Source organism: Anser brachyrhynchus (genome assembly GCF_964034855.1).
Source record: "Anser brachyrhynchus genome assembly, chromosome: Z".
NCBI classification, from domain to species: Eukaryota; Metazoa; Chordata; class Aves; order Anseriformes; family Anatidae; genus Anser; species Anser brachyrhynchus.
The window spans coordinates 9042089-9055794 of NC_137697.1; the positions used below are offsets into that span (position 1 = coordinate 9042089).

A 13706-nucleotide genomic window follows, 5' to 3' on the forward strand; every position below is an offset into this window, starting at 1 on the left:
TACACATCTTATGTTGGATCACCTGTTTTTTGAGGATGATAAACAGGAGCATTCTTTACTCAAAGTTCTAAGTAGCCTTATGAAGCTAATTTTGTACGTCAAACAGATGGGTTTTGGAAGTTTTTTTTAGTTATTTTAGTTGATATGATCTCTTTTTTAATTTGTGACTTTTGTTTTTTAAACTAAGTTTCTATATTTTTTTCTTTCAGAAGGCAAATTTAACCAATGTGCATATATGGACACATGAACTATGTTGAGTATAGTGCAAAATCTTAAACTACTGGATATTAAATAGCATTTCAAAATCTTGCTAGAACTATTACTTGTACTTCTGAAACAAGTCTAGAGTACAGTTTTGTTTTCTTCAGGGAAATGAAACATATCCAAATTCAGCATTGAGAAAATCAGAAAGAAAACAATGTAAACTACCTGTTCTCTGTAGTCTTCAGTGTTGTATTCAGATTATGTAATTCCAATTTTATTTTCCATGCCCTTTTTGAAGTACTCAGATATTGTACAAGGTGGTGAAAATTCAAAAACAAAACATAGATAACTACCACACTGAATTAATTTTTTTTCTTACTTTAGCAATATTTTATATTTTGTTGCCTTCAGAAGAATTGCAGAAAAAAGAGAAATAAAAAACTTTGATCTTTTTTTCTGTGTAGGTTTCTGCTTTGGGATTGGATCCTTCAGGTGCCCGTTTGATAACTGGTGGATATGATTATGATGTTAAATTTTGGGATTTTGCTGGAATGGATGCTTCTCTCCAGGCTTTTCGGTCACTCCAGCCTTGTGAATGGTATGCATAAAGACTTCGTTTTTCACCTGAGATATTGGCTATGTTAGTCTTCTAATAAAATGCACAAAAGCCTTGTAAGATAGCTAGTTTGAAAGGCTTTTATATCTCATTGCACTTTCTGTGGTAAATGGAAAATGAACCCAAGAACTTGTCATCTCATGTCTTTTCATGCTCTATCCAGACTTATATATTTTTCTCTTTTTGAAAGCTATAGGTGAATTTGCAGATGGAATTGTCAATAACATATCTGCAAATAGATTATGAACATCTCAAAGGCACAGGTTGATGTTCATAATTATAACTGAAATTAACAGAATACACTTTCCGTATGTACTCTGCTTATAATTTAAATTTTTTAAATTAATTTTATATATAAAATTGAGGCAGAGAAGAAACTTAAAGCAGTTAAACCTTTTGTGGAAAACCTATGGGAAGGCCATAACTTTTGTAGTCACTGTCAGTGTTTCTAAGGCTGTTGAGGGGATCTTATTTTCATTAAATCCTCTGTTTCTGGAAGTAGTGATCCCTTGCACTGGACTAATAATAAAATGGCTATGTAGTACATATTAAAAAAAACACCAAAAACACACACACAGAAAAACAGATACAGTGTCTGAAAAGAGTATATTTATTTAAATTTGTATTTGCATACATAAATATGTATTTGCAGGAAAGCTTTTTTTATACAGTGATTTTGTACAGTTCATTGGCAATACAGCCAGTAAATGAACCAGCTTTGTTTACTTACGTCCAGAGAACTGGAATATCAATCTCCTTCAAAATGCCATGTCTCATGCACAGCTAACTTTCAAATACTCATATATATTAAAAAAAAATAAAAATAGCATGGTTGTTCTAGAAAAGTACTATCCAATGGTTAATTAATGAGGTACACTTTATAAAATGCTTGGTATGCTTAAAAGGGTTTGAAGTTTATGATGTGCAATAAGTAGTCCTTAGAATTTCAGACAATAATCATTAAAAATAGACAAAACTAAAACTGAATTTTGGTCAGTTTGGAAGGTTGGGACTAATTGTAGATGTGCCAGGACTCTAGGTAATGAAAGATAACAAAAAGTTGAGGCCACCGGAAAAGGAGCAAACTAAAAAGAGATTCTACTGGTGGTTTAAAATGTGAAGAATCAGAACAATAAAAAAATGCTGTGATTCCTTATGTGATTTTGATCTCTAAGACTTACTTTGTTACAGTAAACCAAAGAATAGTGCATTTACTGTGAAAACGTGACTTAGTAAACATGCATCTTTGGAGGGGAAAAAAATACACATTGAGACTTTTCTGACATGAATTTCACTTGCACAAGTGTGTAGCAGAACACAAATGGTGTTTTCCTCTCATTTGTCATAACTAGCAATGAGAAATAGCCAACAGTCTTTGCTTCCACAGGATGAGATTATTTTAACTGAAGCACTTCCATGTCGAGCAGAAGAGTAAATTCAAATTTAGTAGTACTTGGTAATAATGGTATAAGATGCAAATGTAGTCTTAGTACTAGTTAGCACTATGAGGATTCTTATATAACCTGTGTTCAGGTGTATATATATTCTTATTATATTTTTTCACTGCAGAATTTATGGCAAGGACTGTTTGCATTCACAGACCTTAATTTCAAAGACTTTTGAGGAATCCTGGTATGGAAGCTTTAGGTGTTAGCAGAAATCGAGTTCTGGAGTCATATATTTAATTTCATTTTGTGAAGAATAAAAAGCCTGAGAACAATTACACAGTGTCCAGGCTCCATTTTGTAGCATAATATCAGATTACTATGTTAATTTCTCCTTGAATTTGAGACATAAGAACAAGAAAAAGAGAGCCTGGAAAAAAAACAGTACCTTCAAACCACACCGCAGCATTAAAGATGAGGGCAAGTGTAAGGCAAATCAGTGATAAATCTGTAGAAATTAACTGTGTCACAGCTCTGCCAATGTACATGCTGCAGCTTCCAGCAGAAAGTACTATGCTGGTTTGGCAGCTTTAAACCCAAATGACTTGGATTAATCCTATTGAAGTGAACTGCTTGTGTAAGTTTTCCAAGACTTTTGCTTTAACATTAAAAAGAACCAAAAGTGTGGTTTTTTTAGGAATTGCCTCTGCAGAGCCTTATTTTTGGTAATAGTCCAGTAAACATCTGAAAAACAATAACTGGATAACTGGGTCGTACAAATACCTTATGACTTTCTGCATATGATTTTTTAAGCCAGTATTGCACTGTTAGGAGGTTATTGTTTTCCTTCATCTAAAAGTTGTAGAAATACCTTTTCTCTCAGACTGTATTTTTTTTCCCCCATGTTCCTGGTTTGATTAATTATTAGAATTATGTTCCCATTGTACTAGGTGTTGTAAAATCAGGATATGTTCCATGTTAGAAGATGGAAAATGTTAATCAAAGTTGAAAGCAAAGTTTGTTCAAACACACTGATATAGATTCTTTAGTCTAGTTTAACAGTTGTCTGCAGAGAATATTCTAGAGTATAGATACTGTTTCTCTTGTGGGTTTGTTTTTATTTTTTTTTCAGTGTTTCCTCTGAGCTTAATGTGGTTGGCCTTCTTTCCTCTCTTTTGTGCAAGTATCCGTTCTTGGTCTTTATGCTCAGGATGCTTTTTCAGACATTGCCTGTGATCTATTTCGGAAATTCCCAGATTTGAGTGTCTCTTTTCTACTAAAAATTAGAGTTTATAATACTTTAGCCAATTTGGCTGCCAGTTCGTATTACATAATAGGGTGCTTGAAGCAATTTTTGGCTTTTGAGTCATAATGTAATCAGTTTTGCCAAACATTTTTTGAATGAGAAACTTATGCTTAGTTTACATTTCTATGGTCAATGCAGATTTTCTAAAATATGTATTACAATGTTTTATGTATTTTGTACATTATCTCAGTCTGAGGAGAGATTTAACAAATAATAGCTCCTGCTGAGTCAGTTAAAAATTCAATACCATGCAAGACATAAAATGTTAAATTAAGTTACAAGTTGCATACTCAGTTTCATTGATCACCTGAGTGTTAATTCTACTGATGTGAAATTTTATGTTAAAAAAATAGTTTTCTTAAAGTTATTAGAATCTGAATGCACATGGTTATGTTTTTCACTAAATGGAATATACTCCTTTGATATAAAAATATTATATCTTGATGCACTTGAACAATATTTTTTTGTGATGATCAGTTTATTGAACATGGCTTGGAGGCCGTAAGAATCTAAACAGAATTGCAAACACATCGTGATCTCTGCTTTTCAGTTAATCTAACTGCAGAGCTGAAGTGTTAACATTGTTGTACACTTTCCGTTAATGTGCCAGGATATCACTTCTGGCAGGTGAGTGGTGAATACACTACTTTTTGTTCTCAGCTATCCTTGTGATAGTGTGTGGTCTGGTAGGGAAACAAAAGGATATCTGCTTTGGATACAGTGACTTCAGAGAGCTTTGTACATAAAGCAGAATGCTGAGAGAAGATGTTGAAGCTGTCACTGGGGATGGAAATGGATTTCTGCTTCACTTGCCATCATCCCACTTTGATTTAATCATTTTTGTTGTCTTGGTATTCAATGATTTCTGTCCCAAGCTTTTTCAGTCAAGGGAAGATGTATGTAAGAAAACTTTTGCAGCAAATGAGCAATCATTTAAGACATAGTAGATTATTACCTACTGATATTTTTCTAGGTTCATTGGTATATATATTTATCTTTATTTGAATCTTTGATGAAACTGTAGCCTTGAACATAGCAAATGATGGGAGAGTGCTGACATATGATGAATTTCCTTCTGTACAATGTATAACGGATTTCTGTGTAGGAGTACAGCATCCTTTTATAGTACTTTATAGATTACTGTAAATCCAGATGTTGCTTTTGAGAAGGTGAGGAAGAATTTTGAGCCCTGAAGAGCTGAATCTGGCATGATATTTTTCACTTGGAGTTACAAAGCATTCTTAAAGTAAATATGTTTGCCAGAAATGACATTTTAGGTGCCAACTTTGTAAATATTATTGTACAATGTCCTCTGTCATTAAAGAAGGAAGTCTGACACAAACACACACACACGAATATAAAAAGCTTTAATCCTTTGCTCTTAGATTTTTTTTCCATCTTTCTGATACAGGAATGTATATGGGCCTATTTCTGCAATGCATTTTCTCACCATTGACACTTCTGTTTTAATACTGGCTTTTTTTTTTTTTTTTCAGTCACCAAATCAAGTCTTTACAGTATAGTAGCACAGGAGATGTCATTCTGGTTGTCTCTGGTAACTCTCAGGCAAAGGTGCTTGACAGAGATGGTTTCCCAGTAATGGAATGCATAAAAGGAGACCAATACATTGTGGATATGACAAACACCAAGGTAAAGAGCAAAACCACTGTATTGTCAGTTTTGTGTCATTTATTTCATTTCTTTATGAGAAACAGCATGAAGTTAATAAATAAGTGTGCAAAGCCCCCAGTCTGGGTTGGGATGGTCCCATTATAGTGATGCATGCTTGGTACTAACTGGCTTGACAAGGACCACAGGTTACAATGGATGCTGGGCTGAATGTGAGCTAACAATTTAATTTTATTGTAAATGAGACAAACTGCAAACTGGACTACAATAAGATGCGTGTGTCAGCAGATTAAAGGCAGTTTTGTTTTTTTTTTTCAGTTCAGGGTGGGTTTGGAGAAACTGGAAGAGGTCCAGGACCTTCCAAGGAAGCCAGGGGTCTAAAGCATTTGTGCTATGAGAGAGGTTGAGGCATCTGGGCTCTTTTAGTCTGATGGAGTTTAGAGGGCAATCTAATAACAGCATACAGCTACTGGAAAAGACAAAATGGTGTTGTAGCCGAATGCTTCTAAAACAGCAAGAGTCTTAGCCTAGATGTCTCTAGTGATTTGTCACTATAGACATTTTTCAGTAGAATGGTACTGCAGCATAGGAACAGGTTACCCATGGAAGCTGTGGAACCTCCGTCCATGGGGGTTTTCAAGCTAGATAAAACCATGGCTGACCTGTTCTGATGTTGGCTGTCATCTGGCTTTGAGCTGGAGGTTGGCCTAAATGAACTCCGGAGATCTCTTCCAAGTAACGTACCTATGATGCTGTGACAAATCCATCTCTTTAAAAGTGTATCTTGTAAAAATCACCAGCTTCCCCCCTACTGCTGTCCAACCAACCAACAAAAAAAAAAACAGAAGCTATTGATTTGATCTAGTCTATTGCTTTCTTTTACCTTTCATCCTTTGCTGATCCAATTTACCCCATTCAAGGCAGGGGTAAGAGGAGAGAGTAACTAACATTATAGTTACTTGCATGTCATGAGTGTAAAAGACTAATAAGCAACAATGTGCACATTTTTAACAGTAGTTGAAAATGCAAATGGCGAACAGCTGATTCCTAGTTGTGAAGCATTTTAACAACTTGATTGGGTTTTGAGCACTTTATGTCCTTACGACCACAAACTATATGTGACAAGGATTCTGTTTATATAGATGATTTAAATTCAGGTCAGTTTTATAAATAGCTGAAGAGCCTAAAAAAGTAATGATAACATCTACTGCTCAAGCTGATAATAAAGATGATTTATTTATTGCTTGTAAAGTGTATTGCCAAATAACTGGGCTAAATACTGTTTTGCCTGAGGCTGTTCTTGTCAGATCACTATTTCTTTTGGCTAGTGATATGTATATAGAACCATCAAATGGTAACATCTGCTTTAGTTCTTGTTTACTTAAAAAATAATACAGATTTTCTTTCTCTTGTAAACTTCTGGAATTCCAATGTATTGTGGTCTGACAGTCAAAATGCTAAAATATTTGTTATATTGCCCCATTAACTTTTCAGTGTTTCTCCCCACATTTGTGCTTAAAGCAAACTGAAATAATTCCAGTGTTACAGCAGTAGTTGCCAGATTTCTCTCTGAAGGTAGTCAATGATCATGTGTCTGTACTTCAAAGATGTAAAGCCAGCTGGACAAAGACATCTTATCTTTATAGTAAACATAATGACAGCCTCGTTCATTTGGCTAAAGTAATTTCCTTCTGATTTTTCATCCTAAAGCAAAAGAACTCACTACACAATTTGCATTGTAACATCTTTTTATGAAAACCTCACCGTAAGTTAAATCCATCTTGCCCTTAGAATTCTATTTCCTTAGTCTCTCCGACATGGTTTTTGGCTAGTGTAGTTTGACATTGAATATGTGTATCGTATCCTTCCTGATAATTCTTGTCATTGCTGTTATTTTTTCTGTAGCTTGAAACAATTTGCATAATATGATATTGATGCATATTGTTTCATCCTTTTTCTGCATTACAGTTCTGCCAAGATAAAAAGGACAAGTGTCATTCTGTGCCATAGTCTGAGAGGAAAAAATATAAAAAGAAGGAAAATATTAGTGTTTTTGTAATTTGAAAATGAAAACAAGCAAGAACGAAATGGATTAGAATACATAAAATTTGTTACATCATTGTAATTTCAGTATGATCAGAAGGGATTCTGCTCTCAGTCTTTGAAATGGTTCTCCTTGATGGATTGGAGTAAAATTTACAAAATCTGTTAAGAGTTCTTATAAAACCTTTTAAGACAACCTTGTGTTTATTTCCCTAGGGTCATACAGCAATGCTTAATTCAGGCTGTTGGCATCCAAAAATAAAGGAAGAATTTCTTACATGTTCTAATGACGGGTGAGTATCAAGACCTATCTTTGTCAGTTTTTTTCAAGAAGTTTGTTTGGCTTTTGTATTTTAATATTATGCCTTAATTTGCTTTAAAAACCTACCTTTTAAATCTTGATCAAGTGCTCAAGAGAAAGTTAGGTAAGCTCAGGAGGCATAAATTTGTAATTCTTTAGGTTCTGGATAATTGATTTATTTTGTCTGTATTTTCTTTAGTTTTGTACCTTAAAATAGCTTTTGATATTTCATGAAAAAAGCTGGCTACTTTTACAAAGTTTTACACGGAGTCGGTTCATTTTACAAAAATTCTTGGACAAAATTCAATGCCCCCTTTAACATCCTAGAGTATGTCTTGACAGCAGAATAGTTCTTGTGTAGAGGCTCATGTAAATGAATTCGCTGAGAAGGTAGACTATTTTAGTTGGAAGCTGCAAATTTACCTGTAATTGAATATTGATTGATGTTGTTTGACAAGTGTAGAGGAGACTGTTAGAAATGATTTTGTTGTTTCATTCTTAATGTTTGTGGTAAAAATCAAACTGCAAAATGTTACTGTGGCAGTTGCATTAATCAATAAAGTTACTTGCAGCTGTCATCAGCAAGTTCGTGAATGGTTTTTGGACTAATATTTTAAAAATGCAATCTCCTTTGCTCAAGTGTAAGTGAGAGGACTGAATTGGCCCTGAATTCATCTGTCTGGTCAGTGGTAGACCTAAGACTCCAATTATCAATTACTTTAAATGGCTGTTTTTTTTTCCCCAAAGGGGAACCAGCTTACCAGTTTAACACAACGATACACGAGTAAATGATTCTAAGAAGAAAACTGACAGTTTCTGGTAAAACTGTGCCAGAAGGGAAAAATACAAAACAAAACTAAATTGTACTTTATGGAGTGGTTCAATCATAAAAATACATGCAGGTTAAGCTGTATGTATTTTTTTTTCAGCTTGCAGACATAAATTTTGCTTCAATAATGAAAATGATTATTATGTTTTAGAATATTTTTAAGTGTATGTTGCTTTTTTAAAAGTAGAGAGAGTAGTAAAACTTCTTCATTAGTTTGAATACTTTGTAGATGTTGAGAAATATATCAAGACATTATAAATTTTTTAGATTGTCGAAGTGCCTAATTCTGTACTGTGTAAACAACTGTATAACTAATATACCAAGTATGGATTCACTGCATCCTTGATGCTTGAATTGTGGTGAATTTAAATGCTCTGGTCAAGTAAGTAAAATCCAGATAAGCACTGCTATAACTGGATGCATAATTGCATTTTTAGAGACACTACGTGGCTGACATTACAGGAGAAGCATTCTAAATCCATTTCATCCTGTTTTGTGCTAGTGACAGGTCTTTCCAGGATTTGGACAGGTCATGAAAAGTAACAGTTTGGATTGTTTAATTTGCAACACAGGAATTAAAATGTTAAAGACAGTGTTCCATCTGTGGAATTCAGTAATAATGAGTTATAAAGTCTCCAAAATTTCATCAGTAATTAATATAATACTGGTACTATACACAAAGAAAATAGGAGTCTGAGTAGGGAAGGTCATCTCATTATGCCAGTGTATAATAAGTTTGAAAAACTTTAATTAATACAAAGAGGTATATTCAGGTGTTGTTCTTATGTATTATATCGTGTAAAGTTTTGTTCATGAGTAACACCTCTGAAAATGTACATTCCATTAGTGAATGTCAACAGTTGTTGATATTGTACAGTAATGGATGAATTTCTAATTTAGTTTTCTTGGTTGGGTTTTGCCATTGCTTTTATAATGTGCAAGTGGAAATTAGGGTAGTGTCTAGTGATTTTTCCATGAGGAAAAATAGCTGCTGTAATTTAGCAGAGCATTTTACTTAGCAAAGTAAGATTAGAATACTTTGGTTTCACAGCAGAGATGTTTTAAACTAAAGAAAAATAGGCACTATGTGTGAGAGAATTAAGAACAGCTATTGAATTTTGCTTGAAGAAAAAAGGTTTTCTAAGTTTCAAGCAAAAGCAGTAAAAAAGCTGGATTTATGCCAAAAATTCCAGAAAATAGGAAATTTGTACTTTATGCTTATTATTCTGCATCTTGCATAAAATTTAGTTATGGATGTGATTAAGTGTTACATCTGTCTGTCTATCTATTCTTTTATATTTTTTCCAGCATTTACACATGACTCTTCTGTGTTGAAAGACTGTATTTCATTGATTTGTAAAGCTGGCTTTTTGTGAGTCAATAGGTTTGTACTTAATGAAATAATTGCAGAAATATGAGACAAGTTTATGTGAAATCTTGATTTATGTTGCATGCAAAGCGAAGAAAATCTAAAATGGAACTTGAACTTTGGACCTATGGTCTTATCAGGACAGACCAGAAGACTCAGTTTGTTGCTGAGAGGTCTAAGTGGGGATAGCATGTGGTCAAAGTTTGCAAAATGTTGAAGTTGGATGGATGATCTGAATGCAGAACTGTGTTTGTCAAACACCTTTATACTAAGAGGCATTTGTTGAAATAGGCAAAGTTCGATAAAAGAAAATACTTCTTTTTGGATATTGTCTGAATATATTCTGGAATATGGAATATGCTATCCCAGGAGGTTGCATTGTCAGGTTTGAGAGGGGATGAGGAGAGCCCAAAAACAGGAAACGCAATGGGCATTCCTTTCTGGCATTCCTTTCTAACATCCCTTATACAACAGTTGTGAATAGTATGGGACAAGGAAGGGAATAAACCATAATGATGAGACTAGGTCAGCATAGTTGTTGCTCTTAAAGACTAACTAGTGGATTAGATGAATCTATGTTTGGATGTAATCAGATGTTTGTTTTGATGATGTTCTAATCTGCCAGTAACTTCAGGAAGAGTAGTATGTGGATTCTTCTCAAGGTAAAAAGCTGCTGCAAAGCAGCCTTTTTGCAGATTGCTCACATTGGAAAAAGTAACTGCCACAATGGCTGGTGTGGAGAAAGACATCTTACATGGTAACACTAAAGTGGGACACCTCGCAGGTTCAATTCTGAATGTACAGATAGAGGACAATGAAACCAGTGTTGCCTGTGGTAGGCATGAAGGAAGGCTTCCAGTTTTGCTGACTTGAGTCTGCTGAATGTTGTGTGGAGTACTAAAGCAAGGATGCTAAATACAGGATTAGTTCTTAAACTGAAACTGCTTCACTGGTTTGATCAGTGTTTCTGTGTGGCGAGCCTCTGTGCGCCACAAAGCTGTTTGCCTGAGCCAACACTTATTTTCAAAGATGCTTGCAAGAAAAGGAGTAAAGGTTTTCAGTTATCATCTACAGGTTTAGAAGCCGCTGAAAGTAGCAATTCAAGCGTGTGTGCCATGCTACTAAAGGACTGCTGAACAGCAATGTATGAGGAAGCAGGAAGTGAAGAGGACGCAGGGGAGCACCTCAGGGGTGTTAATGTACTGTTAAATACTACTCTGTATATTCTGTGCTTGTACCACAGGGATGTTTGTCCACCACCTCTAGGGAAAATAATCATTCATAAATTGAATATTAGACTTCACAATGCTGTTAAAATTTACAACATAGTGGTGTATATTTTATCCTACGATAGTATTTGTCTTGTCTGTCTCCGTAATTGAAGGGTTGTCATTCACACACAGCTTAAAGATAAAATAAGGAAAAAGGGTTGCATCTTCAGGTTGGTACGTTGAGGAGTTGTGGTGAGGCATACAGAAGTTAAAAGAAAACTTTGCAAGTTCACTTGTGTACTAAAATGAAAATAACACACTTCAAATATGTTTTAAATAAATGTGTTTTAAATATTTTGAATACATATATTTTCCTTTCAGTGTAAACCTGCTGTAACTCAAATTATTACTTGGGGATAGTCATTTTATGCACTTGACAGTTTCTGTTGATTTCAGGTGATTAAGGCTATAGTAATATGCTGAACTAAACAGTAATTTAAATGAACACTCTTAGGGACTGGTATTATAAAAGAAAAGTTTTGAAAGATGGCCTGTTTCTTGTGATTTATTCATGGAATTCAAATTAGCTTTACTTTTTTTTTTCCTAATAAATCCCCTGAGTAGGTTTCGACTATAACATATTCTAATTTGTGGTTATTAGGATATGTGTAAATGTACTGTTTCAGACTGCAGATATATGGGTTACCAGTAGGGAGTCTCAGTGTGTTTTGTATGACTGTTCAAGCACGTAGCGTTGAATGTGGAAAAAAAACGCATAAGACAGCTCCTTCTCCCTGACTCTTACATGAGATAAACAGCAACTGGTCAACTTACACACTGGAATGAACCAGACCTGAGACCTGAGAGTTGCAGAACAAGTCTGAAAAGTCCTCTTGTTAACTTGTATAAGTTTATCTGCTCATGTGATTCTTAATGAATATGTGTAGCTAAGAGTAGCTCACTTCGTTTTCCTAGAAAATATTCCAGATGATGGCTTGCTAAAATGTATAATAGCGTACTGTTTATTTTGCGGGTTGGATATAATAAGCTCTAAAAAAATCAAAAAACGGACCTTGCTTTTGTAAAAATACAGCCTTAAGTCTGTGTCTGAATAACACTAATTAATCACAGCTTTAGCAAAGTAGTTTTTTTGTTTCAATGTATTTTTTAAATAGGATAAGTCTTGTGCATATTCTCAGATCTATGTAGTATTGTTTCTGTTAACCTTCCAACATATAAAGTGATAAGAATGAAATTTTATCAAAAGAAAAAAGCAGGTATAGAAACTCAGTTGTCTTTTTCATGAGACTGCAGTAAATTGCCTTTAAAAGTTTGCCTTGCAGAAATTCAGTTTATTTCAATTTTCACTAACTTGTCTGTTAATTTATATCAGCCTTTCCCAGTTTTTAAAGCATACATCCAAAGCTCTTTTTAATATTGGTATTAACTTGATTTAAACTTTATTCTTGTCCAAGCTATCACTTGATCTTTTCATTCGTGGTTGTTTATTACTAGAACCTTAAATACCCTACAGCTTGAAAGATTCTGAATACCTCTCAGTCCCTTTTAATTGCATGTACCTATTGCCTTCCAGGTAAGGCTGAAGAAAGCTTTTGGGTAATTATTAATAATCTGAATGCATTCTGCATTAATGTGTTAAATATTTTGTGCTTAAAGGGTGATCAGCATCATCTTTGTCTTTTCCATAAAGCCTTTATCACTTTATTCAGGCTTATTTGGAAACTATATTTATTAATTCAGTGAGCTGCTATTTAATCTATGAGCAGTATATCAAGCATGTCTACAGAAATGCACTAACTTTTATGGAACATTAATGTCAACATTAATGCATTGTCTGAAAGTGAAAGAAAATTTTGAAAATGGGAAAGACTTTAAAAATTACTTTCTGGAAATATACCTGAGCAAAATGCCTTAAAAAAATACTGTGTGTTTTAAGATGTAACTAACACCTTGCTTATATCATTCAGAAATATCAGTTGACTTCTATGTTAAAACAACAGAGGAAGAGGAAACGGATAATACTGTTTTTATTATTTGGATGTTTTCTTATCATGAATGTGATAGGTATTTCTGTAAGCAGAAGAGCTCAGTGATATTAAATGTTCCAGCAACAGGTGTTATATGTCCCTATTCTCATGTATTTTTTCCTTTTAGAAGTAGAATTGCAGCCAAACTTGAAATTTAGCAGTCCTCAACTTTGTGGTTTGTCGCTGCAACCATTGCTGTGGTTGCTTAACAGCTGGTTTACTCTAGAAAATTCCTTTCGTAAGTCTTCCTTCTCTCAAATTAATCTAGCAAGTTAAGTTAGTGTTCTTACCCTTCAAAAGGTATCTTCAAGAATATTGACTGCCATCCTTGAGTGACATTTTTAATAAGTTATTTCAGGATGAACTGTGCTTTAGGATAAATGCATCTCCAGTTAAATAGTCAGAGATCTTTCAGTGAAGTAGCTTCAAATTTTCAGAAATAAAATTTTGCATTTAATGTGCAATTTAATCCTTAGACTAATCCATGTCAAATATGTTTATGTATTTTTCTAAAAGACAATCTCTGAATGGGATAAAGTGCAATACTATTTCCTAATAGATGATTTCCATTAACGAATAGGAAAAAAGGGCAGATCTCAGCCCTAGATGCTTGTAAGTGTAAATGATAGCAATAGTGTTCAGAAAAGAAAAGTGAATGTGTTCTTAATAGTTTTTAATCCGAAAGGAAGGATTTGAACTGTTTGACAAAGGTATGTCAACTACCTTTTTAATGAAACAGTTAACAGTAAGTTTGATCAAATTTGC

The 13706-nt window shown here is 34.1% G+C and overlaps 1 protein-coding gene across 1 annotated transcript in view; it reads left to right on the forward strand.

Moving 5' to 3' along the window:
- Positions 1-13706, forward strand: part of WDR70 (WD repeat domain 70) — a 138007-nt gene that overhangs the window by 41263 nt on the left and 83038 nt on the right. Inside the window, exons 7-9 of the mRNA XM_080572896.1 lie at positions 669-802; positions 5008-5161; positions 7400-7476. Of these exons, the coding sequence (XP_080429022.1) occupies positions 669-802; positions 5008-5161; positions 7400-7476 (365 nt within the window). The remainder of the gene's footprint in view (positions 1-668; positions 803-5007; positions 5162-7399; positions 7477-13706) is intronic.